The sequence below is a fragment of the Pelophylax lessonae genome (genome assembly GCF_965119305.1).
Source record: "Pelophylax lessonae genome assembly, chromosome: 5".
NCBI lineage: Eukaryota > Metazoa > Chordata > Amphibia > Anura > Ranidae > Pelophylax > Pelophylax lessonae.
This window is the reverse complement of record NC_138772.1, coordinates 279,532,886-279,556,525: the sequence shown is the minus strand read 5'-3', so window position 1 is coordinate 279,556,525 and position 23,640 is coordinate 279,532,886. Positions and strand designations below refer to the sequence as shown.

The 23,640-nt window shown below is 45.0% G+C and overlaps 1 protein-coding gene across 1 annotated transcript in view; it reads right to left on the bottom strand.

Moving 5' to 3' along the window:
* ELP2 (elongator acetyltransferase complex subunit 2) overlaps window positions 1-23,640 on the bottom strand; it is a 266,743-nt gene that overhangs the window by 205,849 nt on the left and 37,254 nt on the right. Inside the window, exons 6-7 of the mRNA XM_082259224.1 lie at window positions 18,231-18,295; window positions 15,698-15,764 (exon numbers count right to left, since the gene is read on the bottom strand). Of these exons, the coding sequence (XP_082115350.1) occupies window positions 15,698-15,764; window positions 18,231-18,295 (132 nt within the window). The remainder of the gene's footprint in view (window positions 1-15,697; window positions 15,765-18,230; window positions 18,296-23,640) is intronic.

Below are 23,640 nucleotides of genomic sequence, written 5' to 3'. Positions count from 1 at the left end.
GATTTGGTAGTTATTTCTTTTGCATTTGCGCACTATTCTTTTTTAATATAGCTCTGAGACATTGTCTGAGAGCTGATTGGAGGAAAGGGACAACCCCCCCTCCACATAGGCAGAGGAACGAAGGAACATACAGAGCTGTATTCTGAATAGACAAGTTCTGTGCTCATCTCCCTTCCCGACACAAACTTTCTCTCATGTGTCAGAAAACTTCTCAGAAGTGACTAACGCTGATAACATAGCAAGGAAGCACCAGGGAGAAATTACACTTAGAGCTTTGGAGAGAGACAAAGTAAACACTACAGAAATACACTATATTTTCAAAAGTTTTGGGACGCCTGCCTTTACACTCACATAAACTTTAATGGCATCCCAGTCTGAGTCCGTAGGGTTTGACCATTCTTCCAGAAGCTCATTTGTGGGGGGTCAGGCACTGATGTTGGACAAGAAGACCTAGCTCGCAGCCTCCGCTCTAACTCATCCCAAAGGTGTTCAATCAGGTTGAGGTCAGAACTCTGTGCAGGCCAGTCAAGTTCCTCCACCCCAAACTCGCTCATCCATGTCTTTTTGGACCTTGCTTTGTGCACTGGTCCAAATCATTTACTTGAGAGGGGATTATGGTGTGGGGTTGTTTTTCAGGGGTTTGGCCTTGCCCCTTAGTTCCAGTGAAGGGAACTCTTAGGGTGTCAGCATACCAATAGATTTTGGACAATTTCATGCTCCTAACTTTCTGGGAACAGTTTGGTTTTGGTTCCAACATGACTGGGTACTAGTGCACAAAGCAAGGTCTATAAAGACATGGACACAGAGTCCTGACCCAAAAGAACACCTTTGGGATGAATTAAAGCGCAGACTGTGAGCCAGACCTCGTCCAACATCAGTGCCTGACCTCATAAATGCACTTCTGGAAGAATGGGCAAAGATTCCTATAGACACTCCTAAACCTTGATGTCAAACATTCCTATACCATGTGGACAGCCTTCTCAGAAGAGTTGAAGCTGTTATAGCTGCAAAAGGGTGTGCCAACTCAATATTGAACCTTACGGACTAAGACTGGGATGGCATTAAAGTTCATGTGCGTGTAAAAGCAGGTGCCCCAATACTTTTGACAATATAGTGTACTGTATATGCTTAGCTCAAATTCCATGAATGGGGTTTACAACAACTTTAACCACTTCCTGCCCCCCCCCCCCCACCATCAAATAACGGCAGGGCAGTGCAGCTATTGTTCTGGGATGCTGTCATATGACAGCGCACCAGAACAGCCTCTCTCACGCGCCCAGAGGGGGCGCGCATTGTGGCGAACGTGGCCGCGCCATGTTGCTAGGACATGGCACGACCCCGATCTTGGTAAAGAGCCAATGACTTTGCTCTTTACCCTTGTGATCAGCTGTGTCCAAACCCAGCCGGTCACATGTAAATGAGGAAGTGCCGTTTATCGGCTCTCCACGCCTCATACTGTCAGAGTGTGTGGCGAGGAGAGCCGATCAGCGGCTCCTCCTCAAAGGGTAACCTAGAAAAGGTAATCAGGGCACTGATCATTAGTGCCCTGATTACAGAAAAGCTCAAAAACCGTGCCCACAGCGCCCACTATCAATGCCCACAGTGCCTGATCATCTGTGCTGCCCATCAGTGTCCGTCAGTGCTCATCATTGCTGCCCGTCAGAGCTCATCAATGCCGCCCGTCAGTGCCACCCGTCAGTGCGGCATATTAGTACCTCCTCATAAGTGCCACCTCATCAGTGCCGCCTCATCAGTGCACATCAGTGAAGGAGAAACATTTTTTTTTTCAAAATGTACTCTCAGAAAATAAGAAAAACTTTTTTTTTCTTCAAAATTTGTCTTTTTTCTTTTTTTTTTTTTTTGTAAGATATAAAAAACCCAGCAGTGATTAATTACCACCAAAAGAAAGCTCTATTTGTTTGAAAAAATTGCATATGGGTACAGTGTAGCATGACCACGCAATTGTCATTCAAAGTGTGACAGCGCTGAAAGCTGAAAATTGGCCCCGGGGCAGGAAGGGGGTAAAAGTGCACTGTATTGAAGTAGTTAAAGTCCATAGGAGCGGAAACAACAAAATACTCTGGATACCTAGCAAAGGAGATTAGCAAATTTGCATGCTAGCAACTCTCCCAGACAATATATTTCAAAATCTAATTCTGACATACAAAAAAAAAAATCCTTAAAAAAGCAAACTGCATAAACAATGGCTAAAATAAATCAGATTACTTTTGAAATATGCAACTTTGAATCTAATTGATTACACTGTCATGCACTTCTGCCAATTATTTCCTATTACTTTAAGTCCCGGTTCACATTTGTGCGATGCGGGAACGCTGCGAATATACAGCGTGTTCCCGCATCGCATCCACACCCCTGGCAGTTCACACTGCCATATGCGATACGCCGGGGGGGGGGTGTCAATTAAAAGTTAACGACACCCCCAGTTAAGAACGCATATCGCAGTGCGATCTGCAAGTTCGCACAGAATCGGATCGCACTAGTGTGAACCACCATGCGATCCGATTATGCTGCGGATTAAAAAAAAAGGGTCATGTGCGTGTTTAGTGGGATTGAGGTGCGAATTCAGCCATACAAACTGTATGGCTGAAATTTGCACCGCACAGAGATGGCATGTAATTTAGTTGCAGTGCGCTCCGAATTACATGCGATCTCTGTCATCGCACTAATGTGAACCGGCACTTAGTGAGCAATCAAAACAGAACTATCCAAATAGTGCATGGATAAACAGATGTGGTTTCTGAACAGAAACTATCCTAGGTTAGTAGCCCTAGAAAGAACAATCCAGTAATACGTCTAGTAGATCAATATTGAGAACACGGAAAGGATTTCACAGACTTGGCATTTTAAAAACGAGAGATGCTTGTATAAGCTCATTGCGTTAATTTCCACCCCCTTCCCACAAGCTTTTGCTGTTAATAGCAAACCCAGCAGAATTTTGCTGGCACAGAACTGTAAGAAAGTGTTCACTTAACAAGCCAAGAGCAAGACATGCAAGATGGATAAATGAGAAAGTATGCACTGCTAACAGCATTAGCAAAAATTGCATTTAACAAAAATGAGGAGAGAATAAGTAATTGTATCTTCGCAAAAAGTTAGAATGAAAGAACTTGCCAAGCACATGATTTGTTATAAAAGCTGTATTGTACAGAATAAAGGTTTGGGGTCAGCGCTATATATGCTGAACCAAGCCAAACTACCTCTCTGAAGTGTGTCATAAGGAATTCACTTATGGTTTATGGAACACAAAATATGCAACACAATTTATAAGATAAATTTGTTTTATACATAGTCCCTTCCAGAACTTTGCTCTGTACAAAGGCTATGCGCAGCACAGTGATTATGTCACTTATACGTCTAAGGTAATAACTGGGTTTGTAAAATAAGGTTGCAGCGCTAAAAACGGTGATAAAGGTGACAAATAATCCAAAAATAAAATGTAAAATATTGTATGTGACAATTATGTCACATACATATGAAATAAGTTACAGCATTTAAACAAACAGTAAATTTAATAATAATTCAGTCCAAGATCGTAGCAGGAGGAACAATATAAGGCTCAAGGATATAGCGTCCCAAACACCAGAGCAAATGCACAAGACCGACCCAGGGATGTGCTCTGCAGGATTCACTTCTTCTGAGAGAAGGACCTAATTCTCCAATGAGTTTGGCTGGCGCAGCCATCCACCTTTAGCCAGGCCTAACACGAATCACCTTGGCGATGCTGCCCATGGTGAAACCCTTGCAGGAAATTCCACATATCAGTGGGTTTTCCTTTTCACCTCATCATCAGTTCTTCCTGCACTCTTCAGACCAACTTTCAGACCTTTTCCAATTCTTGGGTACTGCACCGACTCAAATTCCTGGCTGGCTAGACATATTTTCGGAAGCCTCACTACCTGTACCGGCTGCTAATCCTATCCCTTAGAGAAGCAGACCACAGTCGAGGAGCACAACCTCCTTGAGACCTCAAGACCACCCAATGGACCCTGAACCCTAAGGTCCAGCTTAACAGGTACAGATCATACACTACCACTAAGTCATTATGACTGCAATTGACAGGGCTTGGGTGACCAGACTAGCACAGACAGTGCCTGGCAACTCTTTATGCTAGCAGGCAATATTTGCTATCCAGGGAGTCATGCTTGGTGTTGCCCATAATTGTTCCACAACACTTTATTTTATTTTTTTGCAATACAATCCCATGAATGACACGTCACTATACCGGCAGGGACATATATAGGGACTTATACGGCACAAGCTAGTCCATGTTTTACAGGAACTGGCCATCATGTCGGCGAAGGTTAGGTGGCTCATTGATTAGTGGTACTTTCAACAGGGATCAATGCCACAATGTCCTTCCATGTTTTCATGGTCACTTAGGCTTACCCCGGGAAAACGCTACATACTGTATCCTTAGCCAATACCTTTTGGGGCGATGGGTTTTCAGTTTTTGTATAAAACGCTATTTATATATGTGCTACATACCAGGTGACCGCCTTCTATTTTTATGACTGTATATGCAATAGTATGTGCAATAATCGTGTTCTGATTGATCTGTATGGTCACTTACAATCCTTGTCAATAAAAAAAAAGTTTTGATTAAAAAATATATAGTCCGGCCCATAAATATTGGGACATAGACACAATTCTAATCTTTTTAGCTCTATACACCACCACAATGGATTTGAAATGAAACAAACAAGATGTGCTTTAACTGCAGACTTTCAGCTTTAATTTGAGGGAATTACAACAGTTTGTATATGTGCCTCCCACTTTTTTAAAGGGACCAAAAGTAAAGTAATGGGACAATTGGCTGCTCAGCTATTCCATGGCCAGGTGTTTGTTATTCCCTCATTATCCCATTTACAAGGAGCAGATAAAAGGTCCAGAGTTCATTTCAAGTGTGCTATTTACATTTGGAATCTGTTGCTGTCAACTCTCAATATGAGATCCAAAGAGCTGTCACTATCAGTGAAGCAAGCCATCATTAGGCTGAAAAAACAAAACAAACCCATCAGAGAGATAGCAAAAAGCATTAGGTGTGGCCAAATCAACTGTTTGGAACATCCTTAAAAAGAAAGAACGCACCGGTGAGCTCAGCAACACCAAAAGACCCGGAAGACCACAGAAAACAACTGTGGTGGATGAACGAAGAATTATTTCTCTGGTGAAGAAAACACCCTTCACAACAGTTGGCCAGATCAAAGACACTCTCCAGGAGGTAGGTGTATGTGTGTCAAAGTCAACAATCAAGAGAAGACTTCACCAGAGTGAATACAGAGGGTTCACCACAAGATGTAAACAACTGGTGAGCCTCAAAAACAGGAAGGCTAGATTAGATTTTGCCAAACAACATCTAAAAAAGCCTTCACAGTTCTGGAACAACATCCTATAGACAGATGAGACCAAGATCAACTTTTACCAGAGTGATGGGTAGAGAAGAGTATGGAGAAGGAAAGGAACTGCTCATGATCCATAGCATACCACCTCATCAGTAAATCATGGTGGTGGTAGTGTCATGGTGTGGGCATGTATGGCTGCCAATGGAACTGGTTCTCTTGTATTTATTGATGATGTGACTGCTGACAAAAGCAGCAGGATGGATTCTGAAGTGTTTCGGGCAATATTATCTGCTCATATTCAGCCAAATGCTTCAGAACTCATAGGACGGCGCTTCACAATGCAGATGGACAATGACCCGAAGCATACTGCAAAAGCAACCAAAGAGTTTTTTTAGGGAAAGAAGTGGAATGTTATGCAATGGCCAAGTCAATTACCTGACCTAAAGCCGATTGAGCAAGCATTTCACTTGCTGAAGACAAAACTGAAGGGAAAATGCCCCAAGAACAAGCAGGAACTGAAGACAGTTGCAGTAGAGGCCTGGCAGAGCATCACCAGGGATGAAACCCAGCGTCTGGTGATGTCTATGCATTCCAGACTTCAGGCTGTAATTGACTGCAAAGGATTTGCAACCAAGTATTAAAAAGTGAAAGTTTGATTTATGATTGTTAATCTGTCCCATTACTTTTGGTCCCTTAAAAAGTGGGAGGCACATATACAAACTGTTGTAATTCCTACACTGTTCACCTGATTTGGATGTAAATATCCTCAAATTAAAGCTGAAAGTCTGCAGTTAAAGCAAATCTTGTTTGTTTCATTTCAAATCCATTGTGGTGGTGTATAGAGCCAAAAATATTAGAATTGTGTCAAAGTCCCAATATTTATGGACCTGACTGTATATATGTCTGTTAAAATTGCCTCTAGAATATACAGTGCCTTGAAAAAGTATCCATACCTCTTGAAATTTTCCACATTTGGTCATGTTACAACCAAAAATGTGAATCTATTTTATTGGGATTTTATGTGATAAACCAACACAAAGTGGCACATATTTGTGAAGTGGAAGTAAAATGATAAACGGTTTTCAAAACTTTTTTACAAGTGAATATAGCACCCTCCTAGATAGGTGCTAGAGAGTAAGTATAGTTTTTGTCTCTGTCTGCCTATTAGAGGAACAGCAGGTAAATTCTATATTCTCTCTGCTTAACAGGGAGCAGGATCTGTCAGTCAGGTCTGCTCAAAGTGCTCAGTGTGTGCCCCAGTGATTGGCACAAGACTGCTGTCTCGGTGCATTGTGGGGTGTAGTATAAAAAGTCAGGGGCACATGTGCTCAAGGTCTTTGGCTGGTGAGCAGAGTCCCGGAAGGAGGGTGGCGGCTGCCTCCTCTTCTGCAGAAGTTGGTGTATGGTCACAGGCAGTTAGCCTGGTGAGCCAGAATTGTGGAGCTGAACCCAGAGGTCCAGGAGAGCTGACTGAAGGAGTTGAGGCACTGGAGAACCTGGAAAGCAGTATTTTGAGCACAGAGGATCATGCCTAAGGGCCTGACCAGGAAGGGGGCCACTCCAGAGTAGATTAGCCAGTGGACGGGTGTCAGCTGGAGGATAGAAAGGGGGTACTAGGTGTGTGCCCTGAAGATAAGTACTTAAAGGAACATTACCTCAGATTCATCTTGTGGCAGGATGAAGCTGCTTTCTGGCCGCATTCTCAGATAGAAGTCCTCAGCATTGTGAATAGTTCAAGTGTTGGAGTATCACACTCATCCCTTCTCCCATCCCAATATCAAATAAAACAACAAAAACAACAACCCCTAGACTGTTTATTGACTGAGCCAAAAAAGTAAAGTGTTAAGATTCTGTATGCAGTTGCTACGGGTAACCCAGGACAATTCAAAAGTGTGAAAAAACAGCAGCTCCTAAGGGGGAAGTGCTACATAAATATCTGAAAATACCTTGATTTCAAAGCCATTTCTGGTTACTGTGCTAGCGTTGACGTGATCTTACTTTTTTTTCTTTGCCTTGCCGTAGTGATGTCGCTAAATCACAATAGATGGATAAGTTACATTCGGCTTTCCAGGACCCTCTTGTATGAGCACACTTGGCAGCTACCTCTATACAGCCCATATATGTTACCGCTTTCAAACATGCTAGACCAGACCATAGCATCACTTATTGCACTCGAGGAGACTATTTAATGTACATTTAGCCTGCCTATTTCGACTTCTGAGAGATATACTGTATATTCCACTGGCAAGATATGTGCAAGCAATTACATGGCACCTACCTAGGGCAATCTGGGTGCATGCTTTATTTCTGATACAAGGTTTTAAAGAAAAGGAAAGGAAAACCTTTTGCTTTTAAGCTGTTCCCATCTGTTTAAGCAAAACCATGCAGGAGGAAGCCAAGCCAAGGCATTACTAACCAGTTATGAGTTTGATGATCCTGGGAGGCCAATAGTTGTAGTTATTTTATTACACACACAGTTTTGAATGGATTATCTAAAGATTATATTACTATGGCCTCTGCTGAAGTTATAGTTGGTTATGTTTGACACGGTTTAATTGTTAAGTCGTGTGTGTGTTCTCCCCTTTTCACTGTGCCTGCTCCTGGTTCCGAGCATCTGGATGTGCCCCAAACCTTTGTGAATTGTCTGGGGGCCAGTAAGCGCTCATGTGGTGGGACCGGAGGAGCAGGACCTCTGAGGGCTCTCCATTTCAATCTTTGTTTGTGGATGGATGGTGCTGCTGATGGGGACAACAGGGGTTCTGGGGATTGGTATCCCCACCCCCCCCCCACCCCCACTGCGGTCTGTTCCGGACACTTTATTTTATGTTGCTGGGCGATTGTGCTTCTTGCATTATGAACTTTTGAGTAGCCTTGTTGAAATACCAGGTCCCATGTCTTCTACTTTTTCCCCCCAAGTGGGCCTTGCTCTCACCTGAGAGTTAGCTGGGTGAGTTAGTGGCGATTTATTGTAGACTTCAAAGATTTGTTGACTTCTGTCTGGGGACTACGTACCCCTTTAGACTCTGGTCAATTCCCTTACCCCTACCACTTCTATACATCGCTCTCTTCTGCTGCTCCCTTAGTCCATTCTATTTTTCCCCTCTTTCTTTCTCTTTCCCACTACCCTTCCTTTTTTATTTTTTCCCCTCTCCTTCTCCCTTTCCACTAGGGTTGAGGGCTGGTGTCCACCCTTTAGGACAGAAGGTATGCCAGATGTTAACTTGCTGTCGCTCAATGGAAAGAGCCTTAATACACCCAAAAAGAGGTCCCAAGTGCTGTGTGAAGTATGGAGAAATTATGCCCATATCACTTTTTTTAAGAAACTAATTTTAAAGAGTCCAAAGTACCCAAACTTGGAAACATTTGATACCCCTTGGCATATCAAAGCTGCTCTCTGGATTCCAAGTCGCCGGGGGTCAGTATACTCACTTCCAAAACCGTAGCATGGACATGTACCAACATTCTTCAAGATGACCAGGCTGGACTCATACTATTGCGATAGCAGGTATTGCATGTGATTCGCACCGCATTGCTGAGCACATCACATGCGATGTCTGTGCAATGCGAATTCAGTCATACAAACTGTATAGATGAAATTGCATCACATTTGCGCCAAAATGGTGCAAGACCCTTTTTTTGGTCTGCAGTGGAATCGGATCGCAATGGTGTACGCACTCATGCGGTCCAATTCCTGTCCGATTTGACAGTTCACACTGCGATCTAGGAACCGATCTTTGTTAAAAGGGACATCTATGGTCAATCTGTACCTTTGGCCAATCTGTATGCACCTAACATGGGTCAGATGAGCTTCATTAATTCAGACTTTGCGGAAGGTCTTTGGACTCTGGGTGGCAACCGGACCATGGCCCTAGATCCCTTGCTGGACGTGTCCAGGGGAGCTATGCACATGTCTTTTGAGGCTCTCTGGAGAATCAAGAGAGCATTTTCCAGTGAACGTTTGGTAGACATGATGCACCTCCTACATCCTGACATGTGCGACTATAAGTTTTACTCCTTTCCGCATAACTCCTACTTCCATTTCGATTATTTCTTCCAGCATCAATCAACTTTACCCTTTGTTCCAGCGGGCCTTCAGACTATATCAGACCATGTTCCGAGCGGCTATCACCAACATGATGTTGGGGGAAGAGACTAAACGACAGGGGTGTTGGCGAATGAATGAAAGCTGGATTCAAAGGCCACAACATGTGAGCCTCATGGAGAGAGATATTAAAAGGAAAATTTTGATACTAACTCTACCCCGGACATCCCCCCCCCCCCCCCAAGGGTGGTCTGGGAAGCAAATAAGTGCGATATTTGTGATTCTCTTACTATGTTGGCTGCTTGAGCTTAAACGAGAACGGCAGCAGGAAATCACTTCACTATTAGACTGCATCCATGCACTGGAACAATCTCACAAGTGATCCTTAGCACTGACAGCGGTCGTTGAGCTTAAAAAGCTTAGGAAATGCCTTAAATTCTATTCTGCTTTCTAAAGCAATGACGAAACTTATGTACTCCTGGAGACGTTGTTATGAATTTGGGAGTAAACCAGGAAACTGTTGGCCTGGGCCCTACAGGACACTAAACACAAGACTCACATCCCCAAGATAACATCTCCACAGGTTCTAAAACTACATAATTCCCAGGACAATGCAAGTGGCTTTCGTAATTACTACGAGAAACAGTACAACTTATCTAACAACCGATACCGTCCGACCTTCCGGGTCACGTTTCGGCAATTGACAACTATCTTAAAAACTCAGGCATCCCTCAGTTTTCTAGTGATGGAAAAATAACTGATCCAAAAGTCCTGAAGCAGGCAATGCAGGGTATGGAGACGAACCCGAGTCCTGGCCTGGATGGCCTCCTCTTACTTTATTACCGGACCTTCTCCACACTCCTTGTGCCAAGGCTGGTACAGTCCTGCAATATGTTGGAGGGAGTGACTTTACCCACTGCATACCCATATTACCCTAATCCCCAAAAAACAGAGGAAAGGTTTGGACTGTGTAAAAAAAGTTACCCATTTTTCTACTGAAGGTGGACCTCAAGATCTTTACGAAGATCTCGGCTAACTGCCTTCTCCCATTCTTACCGCCGGTGGTCCATAATGACCAAGTGGGATTCATCCCCAACTGGCAGGAGAAGGACGATATGTGTAGGGCTCTAAATTTGATCCACTTGGCCCGTTCTAAGGACATACGGACACTGCGGATTTCAGCAGATGCAGAGAAGGCTTTTGACTGTGTCAACTTGATCTTCTTGAAACTGACCTTAAAACATAGAAGTCTGGGCTCTAACATGTGCATGTGGGTGGAATCTATATATTCTCTACCAACAGCAGCCATGTGAGCAAACAATGCACTATCATCCGCTTTCTCCTTAAGCAATGGAACAAGACAGGGGTGTCTCATATCACCCTTCACCATCTTTGTGTTGACCTTAGAGCCTCTTATGAGTAGAATAAGGTCTAATCCTGACAGAGGACTGCAGAGTGGGACCACACATCATAAATTCGTGGCATATGCCCACCACCTGTCCAGATATAACTATCCCCAACCTCCTACGGGAGTTACAAATCTATACAGACCTGTCCAACTATAAAATCAATTTTCACAAACCAAGTTCCTAAATATTAACCTAGCTCCTGAGGCATTGCATCAAATTCAAACCAACTTGCCTTATACCTGGGCTCAGAAGAAAATCAAATATTTTGACATTTATCTTACTGCCTCCCTGTTGGAGATATTTAAAGAAAACGCTCTTCCATGGCTGGTGTCAACTAGGATGAAACTGAATCACTGGCACCAGCAGGTTTGGGTGTAACAGCATACTAAAAATGACAGTCCTACCAAGACCTCTCTATCTTTTACAAACTCTCCCAGTGGCTATTCTACGTTCTTTTCTTCGTGCGATAAAAACAGAATTACTGAATTTTCTAATGGGCTATCAAACCAAACACATTTTGTACTAGATTCTTACACTCCCTAAAGAGAGAGGGAAGCATCGGTTTTCCAGACCCCTCTAAATATATTACTATGCAATTCATATGTCCTGTACATTAGATTGGATTAAACACAGACTAGAAAAGGGCTGGGTGGGTCTAGAACAAGATATGTCACTTTGTCCATTTCAGACCCTTCTGTGGCAGACCACACCTCTACCATTGGAGGTGAAATTGCCTCCTATGATACGGTGGCAGAAATTGCATCCTAGGATACGGTGGCAGTTCCAGCCAAAATGGGCTGTCTAGGATCCCCGTCCTAAACACCCACTGTTATGTCTCTAGTAATGGAAGCCCCGGATATTCTCCCGGGCTTAGAGGATGCAAAATTCAAAGCTTTTCTCTTGACCAATCAATTTTGGGTCCAACAGTTCCTGTCAAGGGGACAGTTGCAGACCATCTCAAGACCCAAGCCATGGTTCTCCCCCCCCACTTGGATTCTTGGAGAGCTATGCAACTTTGGCATTTTTTAACTAACATCAAGCTGACTAGGGTAAACTAGGGGCAAATAACCTCATTTGAAAAAAATCTGCACATGTACTTCTCTGATGTGCCACACATTACTGTATTGCCTTCTTAGGCTATAGTTAATAGACTGCCTTGGGGAATTAGTTCACCTTTCTGCTGAAATGGGAGCATGACCTTGACAAAAACCCCTGCACCCCCCTTAACCCCTGCACTACAGGTATCAGGAGGCAGGGTATAAATTGTTGACACTCCTTTATAAGATCTATCCCAATGTGCTGGCATTGTCAAGAAGAACCTGGTATGCTGCTACATCACTTTTGGTCATGCAGCCATTGATGTATCTGTATACACCTTACCCCACTCTTGACATACAGGTACAAAAAGTCTCTCCTGATCCACGTGCTCAATGCCGCCAAGGTGTGCATTATACAAAAGTAGAGGAGTGTACTCGATTGGACACTGGAAAGCAGTAGTGAATGAGATTAACAATATGGAACAATTAAATGGCCGCTATGAGACGTACTAAAGAACAATTTAGCAAAACGTGGTGGTATTGGCACAATTTCAATTATTTTCAGGACTGCACATCTTATTTTTCCACATTGGTAGTGCAGGCACCACCTCAGTGAAAGTGGACCATTATGTTCAACTAGTTCACTTAGTGGACACCGGTCTTCTCATGTCCCTTTATCCTTCTCATATTTCTTTCCCCTTTTTATCTTTTTTTTATTCTTTCTTTCTCCATCTTGTCTATATTTCAAAATGGTGCTCTCTTAGCTTCAGGACTAGTTCCCCAGCCCATAAACATAGTGTGCAGATATAGAAATGCAACTTTATGGGGGCCTCTATTGTTATGTAGCTTTGCAATGGACTAAGGAACATAGCTTTAGGAAGCTGACATTAGATATCCGTTTTGTGATGTGGACTTGACCAACTTTGGTCTCATTATACTGTGATAAATGCCTGTTATAGATTATTGTACGAAGACTACCATCTATTGACCGTACCATGTGCTTTGCTGGAGAGTGAAATAAAAAACTACAAATAGAAAAGTTTTTGTGCACTAGTTCAGCTTTAAGTATATTGCCGCTTATTTATGAAAAATATTAAACAGTTTAGCGCAAATATAAAGCATCACCCATGGATGCAAACTGGTACACTTATCCATTGTTAAAAGGATAAGTGCACTTTTAGGGCAAGTGCACTTATCCTGTTTGCCCTGTTAAGGTGACCTAACCTATCCCACCCTACCTGTCTAGAGATGCACACTTCACCTCAATCTGATGGTTGCATACACTGGGAATTGTTTACATGCTCTGTCTCCTGGAAGCATCTGAACAGTACAGCCTCATAGAAATCTATAGGGCCCATCTTCCTCAGTCTTTGGCCAGGAGATGCAGGGAGAGGGGCCCCAGACTTTTACAGGGCGCCACTGCACAGGTGCAGCCAAGAAACTGAGGAACTAGGCGCAAAATGTGAACAATTCTGGAGACCTTTGCCATTAGATCAAGATCAGTATACATCTCTGGGTAGAAGAGAGGGTGGGATTAGTTAGGTTACCTTAAAAAAGAAACAAGGAGGGTAGGGTGCACGTTTTAAAAAAATGGAGAGTGTTTTTAGGATTGGATAGCGAAGGGAAAAGTTAAAATCACCTACGATTTATTTTTTGCTGTCCTGTTGGGATGATTTTGCTTCACTTAAGGCTAGTATATACTATACAAAAATTTCGCCTGATTTTCTTATAGTGTGTACCCCACTTTGCTGTCCCGACGTGAGCAAAATACATAAATCGCTTGGTATCTGAGAGAGCTACAAGCGAAGGCATTTCCCTGTGGGGTACTCACAAAGTAGATAGCGTGTCCAAGAGCACGTGCTAATCCAGGATTAGAGCATCCTGTAACAAATCCTTGTGACGAAAGGACTAGAGAAAGCGCCCGAGTTGAATGTTTGAATTTTAGCAACAAGCTGTAAAAGTTGTAAAATGAATGCATTCCGAACATAGCCCCATTTATACACAGTTCACAATGCTGGGCTGCATACAAAGGCCAGTCTTCACACCTTAACGGTGGGCATACTCCTGAAGGAGTCTTCAGGAACGGGGTTCCATAGCCATGGAACACAGCCCTGAACCTATGCACCCTGCGGCTAAATGAACGCATTGCACCAAGTGGCAAGGTGAGCACCCCACATAGGATCCAGTGCTCGAAGCAACATTACAGGCCATCCCCAGAGTGTGGGGTCTAGGTACAGCTCCCAAGGTTTTACCAAACTTTGTACTGTGAAGTTAATGGGGTACCTCCAAAAAAAGTGTGAGGTTTCCAAATTGTCAAAAGCTGTGTGTGCGTGTGTGTGTGTTTTCCCCACCCTTTACTAAACTTCTTGTTTAGGTAAGGGTTGGTATCTGGGACACTCTCAGTGTTAAAGGGGGCTTCCACCTTAAGTCCCACACAACCATCAGGAAGGGTTGTGGGGGGAAGAAGCCCTTGTCCTTCCATCAACATGGAAGGGTCCCCATGTTCCTTTTTTTCTTGTTGTGTGGGGTTCCCCCTTAACATCGATAGCAGACACCTTGATGGATCCTTGTGCCTTTTTTTTTTTTTTTTGTGGAGTCCCCCTTAAAATCCATACTACAGCTGAATGGTCTGGTGAGCACAGGAAAGGGATGGGGGGGGGGGGGGGAGGGGGTGACCCCATGTGGTCTTTCCTCTTTTTTTTCAAACTTCACCCCTTTGTTGACATTCCGCTGTCTGTTGAGAATCAGCTGAACAGCTGAATATACTGGGCGGAGATAAGATAGGGCTGGGAGGACGCCGGCGGCTGCAGCTTTCCCAATGACCAGAGGGCCAGTGAGCCAATCAGGAGACAAGGGGTGTGGGCTGAACCACGGCTCCCTGTGTGAATGGACACACAGGGCAGCGGCTCAGGTGCCCCCAGAGCAAGCTGTTTGCTCTGGGGGCAGGAAGGAGGAGCCAGGAACGTCGGCCTAAGACCCCAAGAAGAGATGGATCTGAGCCACTTTGTGCAAAACCACTTCACAAAGCAGGTAAGTATAACAGGTTTATTATTTTAACGAAAATAAAAAAAAAAATTTTAAGGCCCTGTTTATTTTGACTTTAAAAATTGTGTTTGGGCCAAGTTGGCTCAAACAAACTATTTAATTTGGCAGCAATAATAAAATAGCCTGAGAACTCCTCCTCAGCCATTCACAGAAGAAAGCTATATATATATATATATATATATATATATATATATATACATACACACACACATATATATATATATATATATATATATATATATATATATATATATATATATATATATACACACACACACACATATATATATATATATATATATATATATATACACACACACACACACACACACACACACACACACACATTTTTTTCCCCCCATCAATGAATTCAAGTGTTCCTCTGTTTTGCTGGTATGGAGAGGAAGATAGATGATATCATGATCTCCACCTCAGCCAGAGGAAGCCTTGTATTCACTGAAAAAATACAAGGCTCCCTGTAAAAGGCTGAGCAGTGCTCAGCATGGCTCAATTCTGTTTCGGGCAGTAGACTGAGTGTCCCCATACCACTGCCGGAACACAGTGCTGTATACTGTATGTGGCTGAGGCTACATACAGTTTATTAGAGCACTGACAACAGAAGCATCTATTAGTCAAGCAATTCATTCATTTGAGCCAGCTTGGTCCAAGCAAGCTATATAAAGTCAAAGTATACATGGAGTTAGGCTATAAAGCAAAATGCAAAATTGAATTTAAGCAGTATTTATTTTACAGAACGTCAGAAGACACTCAGCATTATTGTACACAGAAGGAGGAACGTACCATTTATGGCAAACTCCACACCTCTCACCCAATCTTCGTGTCCTGGAAGTATTTGTGTCTTCTGAAACTAGAATGAAACACCAGCAAAATCAAACCAGATATACAGTATGTTTACTAGAGCTAAAGACAATATGCATGGTTAGTAAAACAAATCGCAGAGTGAACAGTGATCGAATACCGTAGGTGAACATTTTGTAAGAATAGTTTACATTTGCACAATATACAGGTAAGTACATAGAAACATAAAAAAGGACCTTTTTTTGAGTGACACTGTCACTTTGCCCGTGACATCCAGAAAAAGTAGTGTAATGTAATCAGAAGCAGAGGTCAGCAGGGACAGGCTTATTTCTTGCTGCAGTTGCTAACAGGTATACCCTACAGGCACACAACAGTGCCTTCATATACTTATAAAAGCTTTCACTGCCCCTTCTATATATGAATGTCGGACCTGTCTATCTTCCAGGCAGTACTGGGACAAAGTGAAAGAGTTCACATCACATAAATTGTGCAATTGTTTTGTGTGTGTCCTGTTCATACCACTATGTTGTGGTCAGGTGAATCGCAGTGCAGTGCATAAAAATCCAGACATGCATTTTGTTGCACTTCACCTCACTTAATGTCAGCACATCTCACTGCACTGCAGCTCTGCATTAAAGTGAATGAAAGGTTATATATATTGGTTACATTTCAAATCACCTTTAATAAAAAAAAATAAAAAAAAAGGTAAACCGTGCCATGCATTATGCCAATGTAATCCACCATAGACACCAGTCTGCAAATAAAAATGGCCAGTTTTAACATGCAAGCTGGTGTTAATAAGCCCTAAGGGGAGCTATGCGGCATGCATTCAACACTCCAACATACAATGCAGGACTGCCAGTTCCAACCTGTCAATCAATGAAGAGCAACTGTGTTGTGGGGACTGGTCATGTGTTGATGCTAAAGGCGCGTTGGTTAATGTTACGGTCAGCGTTAGTATTTTTTAGCAAGTGTGAACTTATCCTAATGGAGTCATGCTGGTAATACATGTTGGCTAAGGCAGACTGGTTGGTTAGCATCTATATGTTCATTACTAAGCACTTTGCTGGATTCCAGTATTATAGAGATCTGTGTTTTAACCTTTGCAATGAGGGTCAAATTTTAAAGAGGAGCATTTATCCTCAAGGGGACGGTGGTGGCTATTCACCTGGGGTACACCATTACACAGAGTTTTGGATATTTTGGACTTTTCACATAACGTGCAGACTTTTAATTTTGCACCATTTAAATAGTATAGTGCACTGCTTATTACACCTTTTCACTTATAGAGTTTAAAAATATATTTCTGTGTTTTAGTACTCACACATTTATGTATTGTGATTGCAATATTTACACTTTTGTTTCATTTTCTGCTGTTATTTATTAATTGAATTGAGAATTCACAAAGTGGGTTGAGCGCAGCACTGATTCATACACATACTTAGGTGATTTTCATCACATGCATGCAGGTTGTTAATTGTTGGGCTGATGCGCAGTTATTCACTCTAACATAAAATGTATAAAAAAAAACCTCAATGCTCACTCATTAGCACAGTGAAACTTTCTTTCACTCATGACTCACTGTCCACTCATCAGACCAGGAGAGAAACAGCTATGTTTCAAAGTGACAGACTCTCGATCCTGAGCTCCTCTCGTTGTCAAACTTGTTTCCCCTCCAATCCGTGTTCTGAAGTGCATTTAGCTGCTGCTGGGTGCTATGGTTTTGCACAAATTATTTCTCACCCCTTGAGTCCTACAATGTGTTGGTCTGCAGGTGTCTTACAGACAGGTTAGCAATTGGTGTGGCACATGTGTGCGGTGCAATGATTGTACATGTTGGTGCTTCTTCTGGTTAGGCAGTTGCTGAACTGACTCATAGAGAGAAGATGGATTGTAGGAAGGGGAGAGGGGGAGAGGGAAGGAGTTCATGCTGATTGGTGGGTGGAATTTTTTTGCAGGAGCCAATGGAGGAGAATTATATCACTCTGTTGGGCATGTTCGGCTGCTGCCATGCCTGGTAGTGCACATAGGAACTGAAACCTAAGAAATCAAATAAATGGGCCATGATCAATAACAGAAGTACACTACCCTTTACAGAAATAACCCTTGAAGTGCAGGGGTGGGGAGGGTAGAATCATTGCAGTGTGACTGACTTTCCGCTTTAAAGTAGCCAGAGTTATGGGAAGGGGTTCATGAGAACATTTTATTATTCAGCAACTCCATTTCAGGCAATACACTCTATGCAAAGGTTAACGGTAATAACAGATGCATCCTTTTTTTTTTTTTTCTCTCTCAAGTAATTACAAAAAGATAAGAAACTGCCTTATTACCCAAGACTTCAAAATGCAGACTATAAATGAGAATTGTTTTTTGCAATGGTTATCAAGGCAGAGCTAATGAAGTTACTGCAGCAGCCATGAAAGATGGCAGCAGGCTATACATCAAAAAAGATGAAAATAATGTTCATTTTTTTTTTTACAAGTAAACCATTACCTACTGTGAAAGGAATAACTACCTGCCCATCCTGTTTAACATACAAATTAACCCGGCTGTCGTCTCCTCCACAAGCTAAAATGGGCACTGGAAAAAGAAGAAACAGTGAGACTATTTCATTGAACTCTTAAGATGCCAGCGGTAACAGAGGCACTACAATTCTACAAGTACACAGGCAGTGTAGACAGAAGTTACAGAGCATTGCTATGTGAGAAGTCACTAAAGTAGCACTATAGAGCAATCAAAGCACTACAGCAGATGCAGCTGTAATATAAATGCAAGTTTGGGACAAAAATAAAAATTAGCTGTAACAACGTTTGCCTGATTCAGTCCTGCCACCACTTTTAATGTGTATATTTCATTACCGCTTTGCAAAGTGCACTGGCCACACCTGCACCATCAATCCACATAGATTTTTTTTTAATCCACCTCTGAAGCATTTTATGACACTGGAGACTGCCACATAGAAGTCTAAAGTTATGGATTGTGCAAGCATGGTCAGCACAAAAAAGCCAATGAAGGGTTACAACATTGAGACGGGCTATGGGTCTAAGACGCAGATAAGGATAAATCAGAAGACAAGGATAGAAAGGAAAAGTGCACTTTAAAGAAAACTATTCAAGTGTATTCTCCTGAACATATGCTTTAAATAAATGGCTGTGCAAACATTGTGCGACATAAAAAAATTGCAACAGCCACCATTTTATTTCCCAGGGTCTCTGTTTTCTGAAAATATTTAACCGTTCGGGGTTTCTAAGCAATTTTCTAGCAAAAAAAAAAAAAAAAACGGAATTTTTGTAAAATCTTACCTGTAAAATTCCTTTCTCTGAGTCCTCCGACAGTCGCCGCCTCCTCTAAGTCCTCACTGTTGGGTATTGTCTTCCTATCCATAGGAATAGCTAGGCATATAGACTTAGTCCAAAGACAAAAGCCATTAGCATATACACACCCATGGGGGCTGTCCCATCCGGTCAATACCCCCCCTGCATCACCACTCCCAACTCAGTTTGGTAGCATAGCAGTAGGCAACAAGAACCCCAAAAGAGGGGCGGGGCGGCGACTGTCGGAGGACTCAGAGAAAGGAATTTTACAGGTAAGATTTTACAAAAATTCCATTTTCTCTTACGTCCTCCGACAGTCACCGCCTCCTCTAAGTCCTCACTGTTGGGATGTCCCAAAGCAGTATAGACATGAGGGGTGGGAGACGCAACCGTAGAAAAGGCAACGCAGTACCAACATCAGAGAAAGGAATCTTACATGCACCGTAAGAGAACCAACTGGGCAACAGAAAACAACAATGCTCAACAGGAGCAACAGCCCAGGAAAGCAAATGCCAACAGCCAGGGACCCAGAGAAAAATTCAAGGGTCCATCATGGCACTGCCGCACTGAGAACTTTGCGGCCAAAAGAAGCATCAGCTGATGCCAGAACGTCTACTTTGTAGAACTTGGAAAAAGTGTGCACCGACGACCAAGTCGCCGCCTTGCACACCTGGGCCACCGAGGCCCGATGCCAATAGGTCCAGGATGCACTCAAAGACCTGGTAGAGTGCGCCTTAACAGGGAAGGGCGGAACCCGTTCCTTCAAGGCGTAAGCCTGCTCAATGGTCTGTCTGATCCATTTGGCAATAGTTGCTGCGGACGCAGCCATGCCCTTCCGAGATCCCTCAGGAAGGACAAAGAGGGAATCCGTCTTTCGAAAGGATTCCGTAGACGACAGGTAAACCCTGATCGCCCTGACAACGTCCAAGGAATGCAACGCAATCTCCTTTGGATGTTTTTGCTTCGTACAAAGCGAAGGCAGGACAATGTCCTCATTAAGGTGAAATTCAGAGATCACCTTGGGAAGGAAGGATGGGGGTGGCCTCAAAACCACCTTATCCTTGTGAATGATCAAGTAAGGGGAGCGGCAAGACAACGCTGCCAGCTCCGACACCCTGCGAGCCGAAGTGATCGCCACTAGAAAAGCAACCTTTTTCGACAGCAGAGGCAACGATATCTCCCTGATGTTTTCAAAGGGAGCACGCTGCAACGCGGACAGAACCAAGTTCAAGTCCCATGGAGGTAAAGGCTCCTTCCTGGGAGGAGCCAGACGTCGCACACCTTGAATGAAGGTGCGCACCAAGGAATGAGACGCCACAGGGCGTTGGAAAAGAACAGCCAGTGCAGACACTTGGCCCTTTATCGTGGCCAGCGCCAGGCGCTGATCCACTCCAGACTGGAGGAAAGCCAAAATTCTCGACACCGAGTAAGAACGAGGGGAGAACCCCCTGGACTCACACCAGGTGAAATAGGCTTTCCAGGTACGGTAATAGATCTTACCAGAGGAGGATTTCCTAGCCTTGATCAGGGTAGGGATAAACTCAGGGGATAGACCCTTGTCCTTCAAGACCTGGGTCTCAACAGCCAGGCCGTTAAAGCCAGCGACTGTGAAGCAGGATGGAAGATCGGACCTTGAGACAGGAGATCTTCCCGCAGAGGCAGACGCCACGGAGGCGCCACTGCCAGGTGAACAACGTCGGCATACCAGGACCGGCGAGGCCAGTCCAGCGCCACCAGAATCACCATGTGTGGTTCCGAGACCAATTCTTTGGAGGAACCTGGATAGTAACTGAATCGGAGGAAAGGCGTACATCAGACGAAACTGATGCCAAGGGGCCACCAACGCATCCGAGGCGTCTGCCAACGGATCGCGCGTTCTTGCCACGAACCTTCCCACCTTTCGATTTAGCCGGGATGCGAACAGATCCACGTCTGGGGATCCCCACCTCGCACACAGCATCTGAAAGACCTCCGGGTGTAGGGACCATTCCCCCTGGTCCAGGATCTGGCGGCTCAGATAGTCGTCCTGCCAATTTTCCACACCCGAAATGTGAACTGCCGAGATCGCCGGGACACGAGTCTCGGCCCAAGACAGAATATCGGTCACCTCCCGGGCCACTCGAGCACTCCTGGTGCCCCCCTGGTGATTGATGTAAGCCACCGCGGTAGCATTGTCCGTCTGCATGCGAACAGGCAGGCCCTGGAGATGGTCCGACCACTGGAAGAGACAGAGTTTTATCGCTCGTAGTTCCAGCACATTTATCGGGAGGGAGGATTCCTCCAACGACCAAGTGCCCTGGGCAGACAGGTTGCCCAGGACTCCACCCCAGCCCGACAGGCTGGCGTCCGTGGTAACCACTGTCCACACCAACGGGCGGAAGGACTTGCCTTCCGCCACCGACGGGGACTGGATCCACCAAAGAAGAGCCAATCTGGTCTGGCGACTCAAGGAGACATCCAGATCCAAGGACTGAGGAAGTCTGTCCCACCTGGCCAGGATCTCCGTCTGGAGAGCCCGCGTGTGGAACTGGGCAAAGGGAATCGCCTCGAAGGCCGACACCATCAACCCCAGGCCCCGCATGCAGGTCCTGAGTGACGAGGACGGATTGTCCCTGCGGGACCTGAGTTCGTCCCGCAAAGTCCGGAGCTTGTCCTCCGGCAAGAATACCTTTGCCTGAGCAGAGTCCAGAACCATTCCCAGATAGGGAAGGCGAAGCGACGGAGACAACGCTGATTTTTGAACGTTGATGGTCCATCCGAACTCCTGGAGCGTCTGTACCGTGATGGCCAGATCGCGCACAAGGTCCTGACTGGCACGCAATCTCAGAAGCAGATCGTCCAGGTACCCCAGGACCGCAATGCCCTGGGCCCGCAGCAGGCCCAGGACCAGTGCCAACACCTTGGTAAACACCCTGGGTGCCGAAGCGAGACCGAACGGTAACGCCACAAACTGGTAGTGGTCCTCTGCGATAGCGAACCGAAGGTACCGCTGATGACCCTCGAAAATGGGGATGTGCAGGTACGCATCCTTCAGATCTATCGAAGCCAGGAATTTTCCTGGACTCAAGGAGGCCACTACCGAACGGAGAGACTCCATTCGAAACTTCCGAACACGCACAAAGTGGTTCAGCGCCTTCAGGTCCAGAATAGGATGCACTTTGCCCTCCTTCCTGGGCACAGTGAACAGATTCGAATAAAAACCCCCGAAACCTGTCCCGATGAGGCACCGGGACAATCACCCCCTGAGCAAGCAGGTCCTGCACCGCTTGATGCAAGTCCTGCAGACGCCCCGTAAGCAGATGGAGATTGGAGGGAAAGAATCTGTCCGCCGGCCTGGAAAGGAATTCGATCTTGTAACCTGATCGAACAATTTCCTGGACCCACCTGTCCGAAATCCGGAGCAGCCAAGGCTGGAGGAAAGCGCGCAAACGTCCCCCCACCCCTGAAATGGGTGAGGGCGCCCCTTCAGGCAGAGGCGGATTGTCCCGCCGAGCCGGCATTGCCGGCCTTCTGCTTACCCGCCCAGGGTTTCTTCTGGTTGCCCTGGGCCTTGAAGGGCTTGCCCTTGGATTGGTTCCGAAAGGCACGAAAGGACCCCTAATTGGATCTAGGCGCAGAACCCCGCTTGCCTCGGAAAGACTTGTTATTCGGGTTCTGGGGAAGCATAGTGCTCTTGCCCCCCGTGACGTCTTTTACCAGGGTATCCAACGCCTCGCCAAAAAGGCGAGAGCCAGCATAGGGAAAATCAGCAACTGTTTTCCGTGAGGACTGGTCGGCCGCCCAGCTCTTCAGCCATATCAGTCGCCGGTTAAGTACCGTGACACTCGAGAGGCGAGCCACCAAGGGGGCCTTATTTAAGGCTGCATCACACAAATACATGATTCCTTGGTGGATCTGATCCACCATTTTCAGTCGGGCAGGCGGCACGTCATCAGACACGAGATTGCTTCTAAGCATCTTAGTCCAATCAGCCACCGCCTGAGCCACCAGAACGGACGCGAAAACGGGTTTGAGCAACGAACCCGCCACCGTATAGGAATGGCGGGCTAGAGACTCCAACCGCCGGTCCGTGGGATCCCGGAAAACCGGGGTATCCTCAGTAGGAACCAAGGTAGCCTTGTTCAGCACGGCCACAGTGTGATCTACCTATGGAGGCACACACCATCGCGATTCCGTAGCCGGCGCAAAAGGATAAAGCAATTTGAACCGACTAGGTACCAGGAATGGACGTTTTAACGTGCGCCACATTTCATTAACAGTGTAATGAAATTCAGCTGGGCAGGGAAAAACCTGCGCAGACTTGCGGGTCCTGTGCGTCTCAAACGAGGACACAACGCCCGGAGGACAGGGCTCATCCTCTAAATGCAAGGTTTCCTTAACAGAAACAATTAACTCATCCATGGTCACCCGTTCTTCGTCTAAGGATGAGCGGGACCCTGAAAAGGGCACGCTCGCAGCAGCAGCAGCCATATCCCCATCTGAATCAGAAGAGAGAGACAACCTGGGCCTCTTTCTCGCAGCCCGTTCAGACATCAGCATTTCCATATTTGCCACCAAAATCGCAACTACAGCAGCCAGATCAGGTCGCAGCGGGGCCACAGGAGAACTGGG